This window comes from Labrus mixtus, chromosome 3 (assembly GCF_963584025.1).
Source record: "Labrus mixtus chromosome 3, fLabMix1.1, whole genome shotgun sequence".
Taxonomy (NCBI): domain Eukaryota; kingdom Metazoa; phylum Chordata; class Actinopteri; order Labriformes; family Labridae; genus Labrus; species Labrus mixtus.
The window spans coordinates 25,678,905-25,697,663 of NC_083614.1; the positions used below are offsets into that span (position 1 = coordinate 25,678,905).

The 18,759-nt window shown below is 43.1% G+C and overlaps 2 protein-coding genes across 3 annotated transcripts in view; one reads left to right on the forward strand and one right to left on the reverse strand.

Annotated features, from left to right (window-relative positions):
• The window catches only part of phactr1 (phosphatase and actin regulator 1), a 37,014-nt gene extending 24,237 nt beyond the window's left edge, over nt 1–12,777 (forward strand). For both annotated transcript variants that reach the window (XM_061034228.1, XM_061034227.1), the window contains exons 2-13: nt 1,311–1,475; nt 4,514–4,594; nt 4,795–4,911; nt 5,004–5,204; nt 5,294–5,555; nt 6,533–6,744; nt 7,068–7,224; nt 8,561–8,616; nt 8,704–8,765; nt 10,433–10,573; nt 10,661–10,737; nt 10,857–12,777. In XM_061034228.1, coding sequence (XP_060890211.1) covers nt 1,311–1,475; nt 4,514–4,594; nt 4,795–4,911; nt 5,004–5,204; nt 5,294–5,555; nt 6,533–6,744; nt 7,068–7,224; nt 8,561–8,616; nt 8,704–8,765; nt 10,433–10,573; nt 10,661–10,737; nt 10,857–10,872 — 1,547 coding nt within the window. In that variant the 3' untranslated portion in view covers nt 10,873–12,777. The remainder of the gene's footprint in view (nt 1–1,310; nt 1,476–4,513; nt 4,595–4,794; nt 4,912–5,003; nt 5,205–5,293; nt 5,556–6,532; nt 6,745–7,067; nt 7,225–8,560; nt 8,617–8,703; nt 8,766–10,432; nt 10,574–10,660; nt 10,738–10,856) is intronic.
• tbc1d7 (TBC1 domain family, member 7) lies at nt 12,403–17,335 on the reverse strand. Its single transcript, XM_061034229.1, has 7 exons — nt 16,832–17,335; nt 15,955–16,035; nt 15,563–15,753; nt 14,634–14,771; nt 14,253–14,398; nt 13,334–13,463; nt 12,403–13,251 (listed from the first exon to the last, which is right to left on the reverse strand). The coding sequence occupies exons 1-7, from the start codon at nt 16,941–16,943 to the stop codon at nt 13,165–13,167; spliced, it is 885 nt and encodes a 294-aa protein (XP_060890212.1). The 5' UTR covers nt 16,944–17,335; the 3' UTR covers nt 12,403–13,164.
• Nucleotides 17,336–18,759: the final 1,424 nt, after the last annotated feature.

An 18,759-nucleotide genomic window follows, 5' to 3' on the forward strand; every position in this document is an offset into this window, starting at 1 on the left:
CACCTTGGACTCTTCACCTAGAGGAGGGAGACTGCCGATTGTTTTCATAATCTGGCCGGTCGTTTTATTAATCCCTTATTTGTGCTATAAAATATCAAAAAAATGTGCACCCTAGGTTCCCTAGAGTTTAAGTCAAGGTCTTTAGAAGTCTTGTTTTTCCTTTTGAAGTTGTTAATGTTAATGATTCCCATTTTAAAACTCGCTACTGGATGATCATAGTTATGTGGGCAACGTTTCGAGTTTTCAGTGGAGGTAAATGTATGTTGGAGTAATCCCAGGATAAGTCTATAGAGGGCGCTAAACAGCTGGTTTCTCCAAATCCCGTGATAGTTCCCCGAAATGAGACCAAGAATTTAACATGACGGCTTCAAGCCTCCACGTAAGCCGCTGAAACCTCTTACATGGACTCTCTTCTCCTGGCAGCCCTGCAGCTTTCTGCCCCCCTGAAGGCTTCCAGAGAGCTGGCCAATCAGAAGAAAGTGGGCATGTGGGGAGGGGGGCCTTAAAGAGACTTCTCTATGTTTCACAGACTGACAACATGAAAGCTGAACAAGAGGAGAACATTGGCTCTTTGTTATCGTTACAGAGGTTAGATTTCTGACCTGGAGAGAAAATAGACTTTATGTTTGTGGTTTCCTCACTGATGTGACTTTGACAGTGTACCCGGGAGGCTGCTTTAAACACATGACTTTGTTCAAGAAGATAAGCAGCATCATGCACACATGGCCACATCGAGTGCCAACAATCGACACAGCTTGCTTTGCTGCGTCTTCTGCAGACATCGCTTAGAGGCGCCTGCTCTGCTCGGCAAACTTCCTCATTTAAACATTTCTATCTCACTGTAAGAATTGTCCTCAGCATTATAAGATGTGTCGGTAGCGCTCCATGTTCATTTATTTTTGTGTTTTAACGTCTCACTTTTGCTTCATCTCGTATCTTTTTTAAATGCTTTTAATCTTAATAAAGTTTTGTCGTCACTTAGACGGATATCTCTGTGATATCTGCTGATAATAAAAGCTGACTGTTTTCTCAGTGTGTCTTATTGTGAGCTTACTGACAGACCTCAATCATTGATTATTATTATTATTATTGATTATTAAGCCAGTTGGTAATTGACTTTTAGTTGATTGCCCAATAATTGATCTGTTTACTCTCAGCTGTAAACCTGTTCTTCATATTATTGGAAATCTCGTCCGTATAAAACCTGCTTTAATTCTGCTGTTATTGTTCCAGAGGTCAGGCCAGAGGCGTTATTTTTCAGCTGTTTACCTGCCTGTTAATGACCTTGTTGTTCCTGTTCTGTTTTCCAGCTGAGGAGGTGGAGAGGTTGGCAGCGATGCGCTCTGATTCGTTGGTTCCAGGCACACATACGCCTCCCATACGGCGGCGGAGCAAATTCGCCACGCTGGGACGTCTCTTCAAACCCTGGAAGTGGAGGAAGAAGAAGAGCGAAAAGTTCAAACAAACGTCAGCTGGTAAGAGCAGAAAACACAACGTGTTCATTATCACCTGCCCTCCCTCCCCTCCCCCGCCTCCCCCTCCTCCCTGCAGTGATCTGCTTCACTCACCTCTCCGACAGACAGGAGATAAATAGCGGCGTCATATCGAGCAACAGAAGCGTTGATGAATGGCAGCTCACAGGGGCTGAGCCGCCGAGCAGGAGGTTGATATAAAGCTGCAGCAAAGATCTACAGAGTATGATTGTGATTATGGAAGGCTGCTGAAACACCAGGAGGCTGAGGGTTAGCTGCTCAGGCTGCCGCCTCATCAACACGATGATGAGCCTGCTTCTTACACGATGGTTTAGTTACTTAATTAGTTTTAAAGGCGACATATTATGAAAAATCTACTTCAACAGTGTTTTTGAACATATATTCGGGTGACCTGAGTGTCTTCCGACCCACAAAATGTGAAATAAATCCATCCAGTCCTTTGTTTGTGGTCTGCATAAGTCTTATAAGTAGGGGTGTAACGGTACACAAAAATTTCAGTTCGATACGGTTCTGAGTTTTGAAGCTTCGGTACATTTTCGGTACAGTAAAGAGACCTGATGCAACACTTTTTTTTTTTTCTTTATGAGGAACATTTAGAATTTCCCTTTTACACATTGGGCAGCATCGACAGTTCAGACTTGTACACCTGCTCAGGTTACTTTTTAATAACATTTTAAATGAAACATAAAATAAACTTATGCTGCATCCTTCAACGAAGAGAGTCTCCAATAAATAAAAGATATGAATGAAATAAAGCATTTTAGAATGAAATGAAGTAATTAATGTAGCCTATATGTAAAAATATTTCTTTTTAATTACAGTGACACCTTTTAGTTTATTAAGCCAACCGTTTTTTGAATGCCCTTTGAGCACATAATAAACATGTGTGACAGTATAGTTTGATCGCAGAACTATTAATATTTCCCTCTGTCGACAACAATATATCTCTACATAATGTATGCATAAAAATATATAAAACAATATAATGTAAGAGAAGATCAGAAGTCAAAATATACGCTGCAAACATAGAAAGGTATAATGAGGGATCTGTAGGGGAATAAGGCGTACTGAAAAATCTAATTGTACACCATTTACATTTATTATTCCCATCCCAGACGTGATGGATAAAAGCTTTTAATTACAGCGCTACAACACAGCAGCTGCGGTTAACTGCAGCTACAAATCAGCGTTAAATGACGACCCTAAACGAATGAACTCTTCCTCTAGAGTGACGTTAACCTCGGCATCAGAGGAGAACGTCGTTTTAGATGCTTACGTCTGGTTCTCGGCTACAGTATGCTCTGTGCAGAACGCTGTGAGATAGAGGGAAGAGTCTGATCTGGGAGCTGTTGTTGTTTCTCAGCTGGCTCTGACATCCTGTTCTCAGTGAGAGGCGCAGCAGAGGGACGACGAGAGGCTTCCTACAGTCAAGCTGTTCTCCCAGCTGTCACAGCGGGTCCCTGGAACCTGCTTCCTGTCTCTGTATGCAAAATAAAACACAGAGGACAGGGTACAGTACGCTTGCACAAACAGGTGACTACACGCTGAGAGCTCCATGTGTCTCTGCTGGACCCCTGCCATCATGTCAGTCCAGGTCGACTTAATTGGGCTGCGATGGCCATGCGGTCGGAAATAGAAATTCTATGTGTGGGTATGATGTGTGGTGAGAGCCAGCATGGAGAGGGGGGTGACTCTGGGGGCGCCGGAGGTCACTGTACGGCCCTCTCGAGGTGTCGTGAATCCCAGAGCTGTGTCGATGGTGTTATATTGAACTGTCATTAGAGCTCTGCAGCCATATATTCTGTAACATCTGCATCGATAAATGTATTTGCAAGGAGCACATGATGATATATTGCCATGTCGATTTTTGAGCACAGCCCTAGTGGAGTTGTTGGGGCCAGAAGTGGCCGTGTGCTAGGGCTGGTAGTATCGGCATTGTCGCTACCTGGAGCTCGCATTACCACAACCTGCGGTCTGCTGAAGGTGGTAATGCTGTTTTGGTTGCTGTGGCAACTAAGGCCCATATTGTAGGTTATGCACCTTATCAGTAGGGTATGGGGTATAATATGCAGGAAGGATTTCTCCTTTGTATTCCTCTCGTTCCTGTTGTCCACACTTCCTGGGTGCTGAGGTGGAGGCCGGAGCAGGCCGTGCATGAATGAGGACGGCGGTGGTTATGGAGACGACACAGTCTGATGATGGCGGCTGGGCGTCAGGGACGTCGGGTGGTAGTAGTGCCAGATCATTAGAGCACAAGTACCTTGTGTTTAGCTCAAATGATAACTCTTTATTCACGCTCCATCATCGTCTGATACAGTGAAACAGTCTTTCATTTCTTGTGAAAAAGTGAGAGCTTTGGAGGACAGCGATCCCTCATGTGTAAACTGTTGTTCATTGCCCTTTGATAAACACCTCTGTACAGTTTAAGTTGTGTGGAGTGACAATAACAAAGTTATCTTTATTTTTTTGTAACATTTGCAAAATGGTTTGAACTTCTGCTTTCTTATACAGGTGAAATGTTTGTTTCTGTGCTGACCTTCCTTAAATGTCTTCCCCTCTTTGTTTAGTCAGAGTAACAGGAACTTAAGAGTTTATTCCCACAATGCTTCATGTTGCTTCCTCACGTTTTACATTCCCCTTCTGTCATTATTCACTTGAGGACAATATTTACGATCAGAGGACCTCAGCTTTGTACCCTTCATGGAGCAGAAATAAGTATGTCATGTCATTTAAATAAACGTGACCTAATGGTCTTCATTTTATTTCATGACGTGTCCGGTTTCCTGCTTCAGCAATTCAACGATGAAATGTTGAAGATTAAACGTCCCATTATAAGCTCTGCCCCAAACGTCATGCTGCTCTCTTAGCTGACAGTGAGGCCACGTTAACCCTCAGAGGTCCAGTCAGTAGTAATGATGGAGGCAGAAAGTCCCACCTGACACATGCCTCTAAGTGCACAGCAGATCATGAGTGGCCTGACAGCGTCCCTGACAACGTCGTGTTGTCTCTGTTTCCCTCAGTGCTGGAGAGGAAGATGTCGACCCGTCAGAGCAGAGAGGAGCTCATCAAGAAGGGGGTGCTGAAGGAGGTGTACGAGAAAGGTGAGGCTCAGGAAAACCAAGGTGATCCGTTACATGTGGGACAGTCCTGTAAAAAGGTTCATGCTGATTGTGATTTTGTATGAGTGTTTAGATTCCTTTTTTCTTTCTGTTGTTTATTCATGTTCATTTAACTTAAGCAGATCAATACTCTTCGGCCATGTTTGACTCTTAACATGGCTCTCTGCTCTCTGTTCTCACAGACGGCTCTTGCTCGGTCGTACGAGAGGAGGTGAAGATGGAGAACGGGCGCTCTCCGGTGCTCGGCTCCAGCCTGTCAGCGTGTGAGAATTCAGAGCTGATGGAGGGAGCGGCTGGAGGTAAGCAGCAGAGCCTCAGCGTCGATGTCGTCTTTTCTCTGATTTTACATCATAGCGTCAGAGTGTGTCAGTTCTCCTTTTCCTCTCCTCAGGCTCTCTGGAGTTTCAGATGTCCGGTGACGGTGCATGTCAACAGGACCACGGCCAAAAATCCATCCAGGGTCCGCCCACAAAGAAGTCAACGGTTTACCCGTCTGATGGCGCCGAGTCACCACACAGACCTCCCACGCTACACAAACAACCTCCTGCGCTGCCACCCAAACCCTTCAACAGGCTACCTAATCACATGACAGGTACGCTTACCAACAGCACGCCTGTAATTGCTTATGTGGTCGACGTTGGCATGTCTAATCCTTTAATTCGCCCTTCACGTTCCATGCAGACGGAGCCCCGGTGAAGCTGCCGTGTATGTCAGTGAAGTTATCTCCTCCTCTACCTCCAAAGAAGCTCCTTATCTCCGTACCTGCCGGGAGCATGGAGCCCTCTCCGCTAGCCTTCCAGAAGTGCCCCGCCCCTCCCAGCCACACTTCAATGGGCGGCCACTCCCTGCAGTACGGGACGCTTCCTGTCGCCCTCCACCCCCCCAGCCGGATCATAGAGGAGCTGAACAAGACCCTGGCCCTCACCATGCAGAGGTTTGAGAGGTGAGGAGCATCTGATGCAGAGATCAAAGCCCCACCAGGTTATCAGGTTAATCATCTTAAAGAACATTAATATCCTGCCACCGAAGCTTCAGTGTTTAGCCAGCTCTGCATCGGTTTTAAAAAAAAATTCTGCGTTCTAACCTCTCTCCATTTTTCAAAAGCATCTCCAATATTGATCCTAGTTTGAGCACGTTTCTGCTCGTGGAGCTTATTAGAAACGTGCAGAGGCTTTTTAGGTCGGTACAATCACATCTATCTGAACCAGTTCTCTTGCCCGCTTCCATCACTGCAACACCTGTTGGTTTGACCTGATAACTGCTCTCATATCTGGCAAACCGAGGGGCGTCCATAACGGCCGTGTGGGGGTGCGTTTAAACCGCCTACCTTCTCTGGTCCAAACAAATTCAGAACATTCAGGACCAGAATCTAAAGTTAGAAGGAGGACATACTGGCTGCTGCATTGTTGTCAGAGAAGCCAGCACTTCAACATGTTTCCTTAATGTCTGATCATATAGTAAGCTCACTTTATCATTTCAGTCACTAAATATCTTTCTGATTGGACCTTATAAGGAAATTAAAATCATGAAATTTTGACTGGCTGAACAGAAACTCTTTAACTGTTTTGCTGTGTGAAGAGGAAGTATCCTGTCACTGGTGAAATATAAGTAAAAAACAGTTTTTCGTCACCTGCTCTTTTATTAACTGCAGCGTACAGGTTCCATCCTCTCTCCTCCACATCCATCACTATGATTGGTCGGCCTGTCTCCACAGAAATAAGCTCAGAGCTAGGCTCTGCTTACCGATGTGCGTCTTGGATGTTTACCTGTTTATTTTTTTTAAAACCCCTCTCTCTCATTTTGGCCGACTCAAGAGGCTCTTGTCACACTCTCCCGTACAGCTCTCCTGTTTATTTCACATCTTCATGCAGCATTGAGCACTAACCTCTGAACCTCTTTCACCCGTTTTCCATCCTGCAGCTCCATGATGCATACCGTTCCCGCGGTGATGATCGAGTGTGACGACAACAAAGAGAACCTCCCCAACCAGACGGACTACCATGACCCGTCCGGCAGGTACACGCACGAGGAAGAGGACGAGGAGGAGGAGGAGGAGGAAGAAGAGGAAGAGGAAGATGATGAGGAGGAAGAGGATGATGACGAGGAAGAGGATGATGATACATTTTTTACAAGTAGGTGGTTTCGGTCAATCTCCTCATTGTGTCCTTATTTACAATGACTGTAACTCTGATTACAGTATATAGAGGGAGCGTTTAAGTCTCAGGTTTTTATGGTGATCTGTCTCAACAACAAACTCTCTTAAGATCTGATATTACAGATAACTCTTCTCTCTTTTTAGCTAGGGAACAATCATCGACTTTGCTTTCTAACTAACAAGGTTGACCGACACTTAAAGACTTCATGTGACATTTTCCAAGTGCAGAAATAATGACCTTTCTTTGCTTATATGAAGTTTTTTTTTAATCAGTTGTTGTTACGGTCGTGATCGTTGCAGGCTCACTGGCCATGAAGGTTTTACGGAAGGACTCTCTGGCCATCAAGCTGAGTAACCGTCCTACCAAGAGGGATCTGGAGGACAAAAACATCCTGCCGATGCAGTCGGACCAGGAGAGACTCGAGTTCCGACAGCAAACAGCCACCAAACTGACCAGGTGAGCGTCTCGAGCATACATACGCATGCAGAGATTTCACATGAAGAGAGCACACACATTACTCCTCATGCAGGCGGCAGTTCACCTGTAAAGTGCTTCAGCTCCGTGTTAGCCGTGATTGATGTGACCTGGCCGCAGAGGGGAGCAGATGATGGATGATGAGTGCAAATGGAGTGAGGAGGAGAGAGATTAAAGCTGAGGAGCTGCTGCCGGAGGAGCAGACGTGTGGGGAATAGAAAGTTGAGTACAGTGTAGAGCAGGGACGAGCATCTTCGGTTGCCAAGAGAGGCCACATCAATTTGATTCTCACTGCCAGAGGGACTGATCGGTAGAAATTGCAATTTACTCTAAATTAGACATTCATAGTTACGTTTTAACAAAAGGAACAAATAACATAATGAGCTAAACACAGATTACAGGCAATTTAAGACACGTTTTCAGTGCAGTACACAAAGTCTTTACGGGTTATTTAAGGGAAGAATATGCGATCCTGTAGATGTCGCCCTTGAGCACCAGCATGAAACCAAAACAAACTGCTGTTTGGCGTCACCCCCGCTACTCTGAAGCCTCCGCTCTCCTCCAGAGAAACACCTCCAACCCCTCTCCACTCGCGTTCGCATGAAGGAGTTATCAATTAGAACACACTATAATTAAGCACCATAAAGTGCAAACGGTGGACAAACTCGTCCTTGCTCGGGCTGCGATTGTCTGTGGTCTGCATCGTTGTGTTAGCATGCTAATGTTAGCGCTCTTTAGTTAGCTTGTAACTTCATATTGCACATAAACTGACACAGAATGGCCGTGATCTAAAAACGCTTACGTGACATTCAAATAATCAGTGAGTATGTTCTTCTTCTTTTCTCTAGTCCTCGACTAAAACAGCTTTTATACACAAGGGGAGGAGCCCGCCGTCCCGTCCATGTAAACACGGCTCTGACAACAACACAGCCAGCGGGACTTGAGCTTCTCACTCATTGTAGACAGTCATGACTCAAAGAGACATTTACACAGGATAGACTGGATTTCTGCTTTATTTAGGTTTAAAATGTTGCACATTCTTCCTTTAAGTATATTTAACTTACATTTCTATTGATTTAAAAATGCATTTAATAATGCTTCATAAAAGAGATGACTCATTGCTCACAACCTCTCACTTTTAGTTTATCCTGTCCTTTATGGTCACACTCACTATCTACTGTTCAGGGTGTCTCTCCATACAATTACAACCAATGAGATTCTGCAGAAAGTGATGATGCTCTGAAAGAAAACAATTTTATTTATTTATTTTCAAGTCCCAGAAAAATGTTTGGTGTATAAACGTGTCCCTTCTTTTCAGGCGGTTGAGTCAGAGGCCTACAGCAGAGGAGCTGGAGCAGAGAAACATACTCAAACGTAAGAGATGCACAACAATAATGATACACAATTATTCTTCTGAGTGTGTGTGTGTGTGAGATGACGCTCTCGTTCTTGTTCCTCTAGCTCGGAACGATCTGGAGGAGCAGGAGGAGAAGAGGGAGATCAAGAGACATTTATCCAAAAAGGTAAGAGACACACAGGTGAAGGCTTCGACAGTTCTTCATGAGCTCAGCTGCAAATATGAACATGGTTGCCGTGGCGACTGAACCAGCACTCTCCTGAAAGGCTTGATAGTATCGCCTGTTACATCATCTAAGTGTGTGTGTCTGTGTGAGTGTGCCTGACAGTTTTTGAAACCAACCCCACTGGTCTGCTGGGGAGAAACACAAATTTTCATCTGTGTTGGGGGGATTTTTTTATTCCTGTGAATTGGATTTTTTTTTTTTACATCATAAATCCAGCTTTTAAAGGTCACATATTCTCTTCCCCTTCAACCTGTGTAAATAAGTCTCAGAGCTCCCCAAAACATGTCTGTGAAGTTTCTTGTTCTAAATCCACTCTGATCTTGTATTTGATCACGTCTATAAACCCCTCTATTTCAGCCCTGCTCAGAACAGGTTGTTTCTGTGTCTGTACCTTTAAATGTAAATGAGCTGTGTCTGACCACGCCCCCTCTCTCGAAGGGCTTGGGTGTCTCTGGCTTTCTGGCTGCATGTCCTATTGTTTACGGTGAGAAGGCAGACTCAGAGGTTCAGAACAAACACCTAGCAGTGGGAGTGTCACCCACCTGGGGGAGGGGTTACTGCCCTTTGTGATGTCATGAAGGGAAAATCTCCAAAAGGCCTGTTTGAGCACACATTTCCTCAAAAGTGGAGCAGGCAAAAGACGGAGAGGATGGACTTCTTCCATCATTGGGGGGTTTGTAGACAGACTAGAGACACATAGTGGACATTGCAGAATATGTGACCTTTAATGGCATTTATGTTAGCTTATTAAGGGGTAACTAAACCCCATATTTTCAGTTGTAGTGCTCTACCCTGGAATTTCAAAAAATGCATTTAGAACGTCAATGTATCAACTTTGAGAGGGAGGGGGGCAGGGGGTAAGACTCAATGCTTCGCGCCGTTATCAGCCGCAACATGATACAATGTTTGCCCCACACACACAAATACACACATACACTTGACTCCCCACAGTTTGCCGAGTCAGGTGACGAGGCTTTTATAGATTTGGTGACGTGGGGATGCACTCCTACGTAATACTGTACTCCACACAGCCGTTAGAATTTTTTCAAACGGAAGGGCAGACACTATGCACATTTCTAACACAATATGTCAAATTTCAATACTTTGTACTCAAATGTCGAGATTGGGACTTGGATTGATCCATAACACTACTTAATACTCAAATACAGAGGTTTATAGTTGAAAAAAGTGGTTTTAGGGTTTAGTTACTCTTTAAAAATAATTTTAGCAAAGCTGTGGGGTTTCTGGTCCCATGTTGTCACTAAGCAGAATTTATTTTCTTTATTTTCATTAAAATGCTCCATGTTGACGTTTCTTTTTTAAGTTTGTTTTACTTCCTTTATAAACTCATCATTAACTTTAACTTTGCTTGGAATACGATTGCATTTTCTTCTCTTTAAAAATGACTATTTTTACATTTGTTAGCAATGTGTTGACTGATTTTATTGTAAAGAAAACAGAGATAAGGTTAACACTTATTGTATCTCTTAAAAATCTTACTAGGTATGAATTAAAAATTGATGGAGTGGAGATGGCCAATTTCGGCACAGAGATGTAGCAGGGTAAAGACTTGAATGACCCCCGTTTTGTTTATTTGTGTTCTCCAGCTCAGCCAGAGGCCGACCGTGGAGGAGTTGAGGGAGGCGAAGATCCTGATCCGCTTCAGCGACTACGTGGAGGTGGCCGAGGCTCAGGACTACGATAGGCGAGCAGACAAGCCGTGGACGCGACTAACAGCTGCTGATAAGGTCAGATGATCTCTCATTATTCTCCGTTTAACAGTAGTCCTCAGTAGGTTTACTGTGTACATGATCAGGTTTTGTTTGTGTGTTCAGGCTGCCATCAGGAAGGAGCTGAACGAGTTTAAAAGCACAGAGATGGAGGTGCACGAGTCGAGTCGGCATCTGACCAGGTGAGATACAAACACTGGCACCCACTTAGATATTTCTCTGTGGACTGAAATAAGAGACCACAGCCGTCTCTTAGAAGGCGCTCACTTTCTCCTTGACTTCATGTCGTGTCTCCCTGCAGGTTTCACCGGCCATAAAATGGTTCAGTTCCGACCACGGCCGCGCTTTCTCCTCCTACACCGAGTCCCAGATCGCTACCTGCTGCCCTCGTGCTGACTGCTCGCCTCTCCGGTGTCGACTTCAACACGACAAACTGGAAAATGAACGCAACCTGTGTGCTGCCATCTTCACAGGAAACCGGAACAAAGTCTTTTAGAAGTGCAGATGGATTCAAACTCTCACCTGGTGTCTCCCTTCAGAGGAGATTTTAAAGACTTCTTGATATTCAAAGGCTTTTCTGTTTTTTTTTATGAAGAAGGCGATTTGTTTACTTTGCAGCACTCACATCAAACAGAATCTGTGCCAATGTTGAGGGTGTGAAGGTGAAGATGGGACTTTTTTTTAATTTTTTAATTTTGTACAAATGGATTGTTTAGTTGCCTTTAATCATGTTCTCACACACTTTTTTTTACTGGACTCTTTTCTTTGAGAGGTTTGCTTGTGTTGTCACAGACGACATTCTCTGTGGCTGTTTTCAAAACCCCCTACTACACTAGAAGTACATACTGATTTGGCCAAAATGCAAAGTACCATATGCGAACAAAGTATGCATCACACCAGTCTCCCTCACGTACCGTTTCCCACAATGCAAGGCATCAGGTCAGAGATAGAAATGACAGACAGCAACGTCCATGCTTAACAGAGGAAATAATCACAGTCAGGCCAAACCACACAAAGATACCACTAATTCTCTTTTTTGACTCTCAAAATCATAAAAATCTAAATTAATCGCTGCGAGGTTTATTTTTTTCAGACGATGACTTGATGCTACACCGTAGTAGCGTTTGCCATCAGCTGGGCTGTTGTTTACTTCCTCATTCCAAGGCCTGGCATACTGCAGAATAACCATCCACTGGCAGTAATACCACAAACTACTGTTGAATGTAGTATGCAGCCGATGCATAAGTGTAAAATCCTGCAGTTCCTCGAGAGTCAACTTGAGGCTAACTCCAGGAACACCAGAAGTCACATACACACAACAGGCAAAAAAAACTGTTTTTACAGCATAAATTAATATCTTTACAGCCTGGTACAAAAAGCAAAATAGGTCTGATTAGTTTACTGTCATCACTGGCACAAACTGTACAGGGGGAGTAGTATTCAGTAGGCGGTTTCGAAAGCAGCCAATGTCTTAACTCACCAGAAGGATCTAAATATTCCAACAGATGACTGCTGTTGTAGGCCGCTGAATCTCAAGCCAAAACGTCTACGAACTCAAATTCATTTCTGCCGGCCAGTTACAGAAAAAGTCAACATCCCCCGTCACAAACACATCAATCAACAGCAATAATTTCAGATTTCACTTTTTTTTTTCTCCACCTGCTTTGCTGCTGCATTCCAGAGCTTGCAACACTTTCCCACTTTAGATCTCCGTTTGGTAAACCAAAGCAACTTAACTTGCTGTGGAAGTTTGGATCCTGAATGCATCCCAGAGAGTTCAGTAACCCGCTGCGTCACTGTGCCTGCAGTATTGTTTACAGGGATTTAAAAATCACATCATTCAGTCATGTCGTTTGATAACAGAATATTTTATCTGAGGACAGAGTTCAATGTTGCTGAACTCGACGACAAACTTTTTTTCTATCACATTTTTATTACAAATGTTGTTGGTACAAAAACCTGAGAACTCAGCCATTGTACTTTTCATGTTTTTATTGTTTACAGGTTCATGAAATGGAAGAGGTGATCATTATACTGGGAGAACTGGTTTATCTGTTATCTGTGTGTGTGTGTGTGTGTGTGTGAGAGTGAGAGTCGTGTATGTGTGTACAAGAGTCTGTCACATCACTGCCTCTTGTCGATTGAAATGTTTTGAGAGATTCTCAGAATTCTAAAAGTTGTACATAAAGAAAGGAAGTGTGACTTTTCAGATGTTTTTTTTTTGTAAAGCAGAAAAAACTGCATGTGAGTATTAATTTATTGTGAGTCTTCTATGATGTATGCAGTTTCTTAAAGAAAGAAACTTATTAAAAAAAAAATAAGTTTATCAAACGGGCTGCATTCACATTCATCGGCTTCTTTGTTTTCAGTGTTCATTCATGCACTCGAGGCTCTTCCACACATAGTTTCTCTTCTTTGGTGGAACGCTGGGAATTGTCCTGTCAGTATGAAAAGTAGCTCCCAACTTCTCACGCTTACTAAAAGGAGCCCGTGATGAGTTTTCTGTTCATTCATGCAGAAAAAAAACATCGCCCCAAACGTCACAGTCTGTTAGTGTCTCAGTGCAGTTGGGAGCAAGTCCTGGAAAATCTCCGAGGAGCTCCATGCGTCTACACGGCGTGCATCGGAGTGCCGCAATATTTGTGCCACAAGTCGATTGCTTTCGTCACGATGGCGTCTGTGTTTTCCTGCGGTATCTGGGGAAAGGGAAAATCTGGCATTGTATTTCTATTCTGTGGACAATCATTAGTAAGAGTGCTGACTCGGTCTTTCACTCACATTGCACAGAAACTTGACGATGCCTTCCGGCCGGTTGATGCCCATCAAGATGATCTTGTAGCTGAGCAGGATCTCCAGAGAGACAAACACCAGGATCTTGCAGGAGCCGCTGATCACCTTGTCCCACACCCTGGAAACAATCAGAGCTTAGATTACTGAGCAGTATGAAGACTGTTGGTTTTCATTTGTATACCAGAGGATTGGGAATGATGTAACCTCTCATTACTCCTGAAGGCTTCACAAATCTATCCAGCATCTGATATTTTCTCCTGTGCAGTGAATCACAGCGGTGCAGGAAAATTATCTTTATTTTTGGTAAAGCTAAGGGCATTAGCAAAGTCAAGAGTTCCTGCTACATTCCTCCTGCGAATAAAACCACCACTCCAGAGACTTGAGAGTGACGTTCTAGTTCAACTAAAGCATCTTACTTTTTATCTTCAAAAGGTACCAGTATCTCCTTTCTGTCATGTTGCCAGACGCAAAGAATCACAATCTGAGACTGACAAAAAAAAAAGAAACAACAACTTGTAGTGGATGTACTTTGATCGGGCTACGACCTCTGTAGCTTATACAGCCTGTTTAGCCCTGATGGCTGAGGTGATCTACCCCAACAATCCCAAATCTTTGTTTAACCCGTTAATCATTAAGACCTTAAAATTACCAGATTAACCCTTTCATATAACACAAATGTGTAAACTTAGTGATAGTGTCAAACAACATAAATTGTAGCTCGATCACGGTGTGAAGACTGAAGCAGAAACGTGTTTTGAAGATCTTTCAGAGAAGCTTAAATATCATCATGGTGGTGGATGTCTGAAGAAGTATCAATAAAAAGGTTGCTGACGAGAAAAGATGGTCTGAATCTTTGCTTTGTGTGGGGTTAACGTGCATGTGACGTCATGATAATTGGTTTACTGACCTCTGCAGGCTGGATTCAGGCAGGCAGCCGGCAAAGCAGCGTCTGAACCAGAGGCTGTACGGCAGCTGAGCGAGTGCTCCGCTGTTCTTCAGGTGGTTCAGCAGTCGAGGTTCCTCCTGACTCAGATAATGCTCCAGACTCTTTGGCTGCACAGGGACCGAACAGGAGGAAACAAAACGTCTTATTTCACCTTTACGCATGCAGATAAAAAAACTGCATCGTGAGGAATTTGTCAGAGAGCTTCTGAATTGAATAATTATTATTGGTAATAGTTGTTTAACACCATATAGAGTTGTACTTTCTGACACGGTAATACACCAAGATAATCTCAGTCTATTGAAACAGGTTTGCTTCTTCGCTGTAAGATGGTGTATCACTCACCAGGTGAGGTATTGAGTCACCAAACTTGGTGTGAAACTGATTCACAAAACATTTGATTAGCCAATAGCAGTCGACAGGATCGTCTACGATCTCCTCCATGGCTCGACTGACGGAGAGGAAGTCCTCGTTCTCCTCATCCTGATACATTTGATCAGACAACAGCACAAAGGAAAACAGGAGGTGAAGGGAAGTTAAAGTATGAGGGACCTAAAAGAAGAAGTAGTTAAGAGTATTGGTTACCTATTTGCTCGATCAATAAAAAAAAATTGCAAAAATACAAAATCAGCTATGCCATTTGATATTCATGCTTTGAATGCAAAAGATAGAATTCAAACAGTAAAATTGTTAAACAAGAAAGGAGATCCCTGCAGGCAGTCAAAAGTCAGATCAAATTTACGGACACCTTTAACTCCTCACAGTGTATTAACTTGATTGTGTAGCTGACTTAAAGTCTCTCCACCTCTGCTAACATTTGGTCCAGAAGACCCTGCATACGACCCTCATCTTATCATCTTAAACACAACTGCTGCAGTGGCATTCCTTCAGAAAGTTCACCACTGACGAGCAGGAGGCAGAGTAACTTAGCAGTAAGTGTGATGCAAATGACAGGCGACGTAAAAAAAGGGTAACCTAGTGCATCTCTCTCTATGCAACTTACCTCTACACGATGTTATTCAGTCTTTTAGACACAGGAAACATACATATTTGCTGTATCTATTCAAGTCTAACACTCGTCAAAAATGATGAGCAACACAATTTAAATGCTTAACAAATAAACTTGTATTTTCAGATAGTGGCTCTAACAACTGTCATATTGGATTATGTATATATTCTTCTGCAAGGCCTTGAACTTCTAACAAACATCAATCACTGCAATGTTTTTTCTGTTCTTTTATACGACACATTACTCTGGTTGTACTTCATCTTACCGGGGCAGAGGTCTCGGAGCACCGCGGAAGAATCTGGCTCTCCAGCTGGAACATGCGAAGGTAGATGTGGGTGGATGGTGTGGAGGAGTTGATGTACCTCATCACCTCCAGAGCCTCCAGGATGTCCTGGTACTGCTCCTTCCTGTAGCCTCCAACCAGAGCATGAGAGTCACTGTGGGGAGGGAGGATACCTGCGGGGGGGACAGGCGAGTTGTTTGTGTGTTTCACCAGCGCAAGACAGGCAACATGAGACATGATTTTCTTTGTTGCTTGCAGACCTTTTGCATGGACAATGGACTTGTTTGGCCTGTGCACACCACATCCCAATGTATCAGTGGTCATTTGATTCTGTTTTTACATCAACTATTAGTAGCAGCCCTGTTCTTACTTACCCAACAATACCTTCCACACATGGATCCTGTACATGGAGGGGAGGGGGAACCTCTGACTGAAGGTGCTCAGCTTTTCTAGATCTGTAAGAAGAGTGGAAACATCTAAAAACAAGACAGAAACGCACCCTGACATTCATCAAAATCCATCCTGATGTCCCAACACAGTGACAGCATGTGCTCCATCGCTGCTCCGTCTGATCCGTCTGCGGCGAGCTCACAGCATCCTTAAAGACTCCTCCCACCCTGCCCACAGACTGTTTGCCCTCCTGCCCTCCGGTAGGCGAAGAACCCTTCAGAAGCCTCCGGACCAGAACCAGCAGACTGAGGAACAGCTTTTTCCCCAGAGCTGTCTCTCTACTGAACTCTGAACTCTGTCTCCCTCCCGAACTCCGCCCCCCGCTGCTGACCCCCCCTTCCCCTGCACATCACCTCACACCCATCATCCCCCCCACCACTCCTCCTGGTCATACACACACATCTTTCATCCACCTGTATTATAGTTTGTTCATATCACCTCAATAAGTTATCGACCTGTACAATATGTCTGTATATTATCTGTAATCTAGTATAACATGCTCACTGCACCTTAATCTGTATATTATAATCTGAAGAATATACTTATATTTACAGCATTTATTTATATTTATAGCATCCCATCCAGCCATATATACCCAATAATTCATTTTTTTTTTTTTAGTCTATATCTGTAAATTCTGTAATTACTTGTACATAGCACAGATTCTTGCACTTCTGGTGAGATGCCAAACCTCATTTCGTTCCTCTGTACTTGTATATGTGTAATGACAATAAAGCTGAATCTCATCATCATCTCATCACAATGTTCGTTTAATCCAGGTAAATGTGAGCTGTTACCTACCGAGGGGATTGTCCTTCAGCAGTATTTCCAGTGATTTCTTCTCCTCTACTCCCCTGAAACCCACTTTCTCATAATAGGCCGAGCGGAAGTTTCTCTGTGGGTCATCGGCCATCCTGTCACATTTTACAAACACCCTGAGAAAGCAGCCTTATCTTAAATCATATGACAGATACAAAAACAAAGACCGCAACATTTAGCGCGTAAAGACAGTCTGGTGTTTACTGTAGGTGAATTATAACACGAGTATGAAAGCACTATACAAATATACACATTCCTTAATTGAATTTACAGCCTTACCTTGCTGTTAGTAAGCCAGCTAGTCAGCACAACGAGCTACATAGCATTACGTGCAACCCGTCTGTGGCTTGAAAACGAACAAGAGCGCTTGTTTAAGTGACACATACGTGGTTGACATTTGCGTACAGCCAAACTTTTTGAGGTAAAAAAGTCGACCCTGTCAGCTACATGCCTCCTGCTCTTGTTGATATCGAACCTTCTTCTTCTTCGTCTTCTTCTTCTTCTTCTGTTGTGAGGTTCTTGGCGGTCGGCAAGCAACGAATCGGTGAATTTCCGCCACCTACTGGTATGGAGTGTGTACTACTTCTGTGGGTTGGGCGAATTACAGCAGTTCTGGTATTCAGTACGACATCAGTCCCTCTCGCTTGATGTTGCTTTAAAACAACATTTATTCAAGCAGAAAATATTGGGAAAAAGGTAAAAAAAATAAAACAACAAATTATTTTTTAACTCCATCAACTCAACAGATTTAAAAATACTTTTTTACCTACTGCAATTGCACTTTATAACGAAGACATTTAAACTTTTAAACTTTAGCCTGAGTTGCATATATCATATATCAAACTGTATTGTGGGCTCATGTTTTTTTTGGTATGGGTGGGATATGTATGTATATATGTGTTGTGTTGTGTGTTTGTATGTATGCTGGCTGCTGGAACACCTAAATTTCCCTGCTGTGATGAATAAAGTATATCTTATCTTATCTTATCTTAGCTCCTCTAGACTGTTGCCAGGCAACCCAAACATTCTATCCTACTGCACTCTTGCAACTCTTGATGGTGTCCATGGTTACCACAGAGCAGCTATAAATTGATTTTATCATGGAAACCAGTCAAATTAGAGTGTGTTGTTGTGGGATTCAGATTCTCAATCACGTGGCAACTGAAATAAAATCATATTACCTTAACAAAATACATGATATCCAGTCGTTCCATTATTCTGCTGAGGCTAATCAGCTGTTTTCATAGGCCTATACCTGAAACTTCTGACAGTGTGTAGAATAACATGTTACTGTTTCTTGTCCACAGTATTCAAATCTGCCTGTATTATGTTTTCCTACTATAAATAATGTGCTATTTAATCCAGTATGTCCTTTAATCCAGTATGTCCAAATCTTGGTCTAGATGTCATCGTTGATACTCATCATTTCACCAACCCTCCTTTGGATTATTTAAAACCATCGTCCTGATCCTGATTGATGTTGAAGTCAACTTGAGTATTTTTCCTGGCCTCCTTAGCCACATTGTCTGCCAGTTAATTTCCTTTGATGCCTTTATGTACAGGTACTCAAAAACATAACTGTAAGACCCATCATTTGAGCTCTGTAGATGTTCGTATTATTTCTATTTAAATGTCCGGTCTGACTGACTGTAGGAGGTGATAAGGGATGAACTTGAATCTGAGCAAATGACTGATCTCAATGGTCTTGTGTCCTCTATCAAAATTTACAAAAAAATATATTTCTGACAGGCCTATATAAAAGAGGAAAAGCTTTTAGGGGTATTCCTTTACATGTTGTAACACTGGGTGGATATAGGACTGTTATTTTTTTTATTTTAGGTGAAAAAGGAACTGGAGATACATTGTAAATAATTGTGAGCATTTGTTGGAATAATATAATAGAAGAAAAG

What these genes read in the sequence shown, in the direction of transcription:
- tbc1d7 (XM_061034229.1), bottom strand. Translation starts at nt 16,943, where the DNA reads ATGGCCGATGACCCACAGAGAAACTTCCGCTCGGCCTATTATGAGAAA. An exon ending in GCTGAAGGACAATCCCCTCG is followed by an intron (nt 16,036 to 16,831) that starts GTAGGTAACAGC and finishes CTCTTCTTACAG; the next exon opens with ATCTAGAAAAGCTGAGCACC. An exon ending in CCTGAATCCAGCCTGCAGAG is followed by an intron (nt 13,464 to 14,252) that starts GTCAGTAAACCA and finishes GATTGTTTCCAG; the next exon opens with GGTGTGGGACAAGGTGATCA.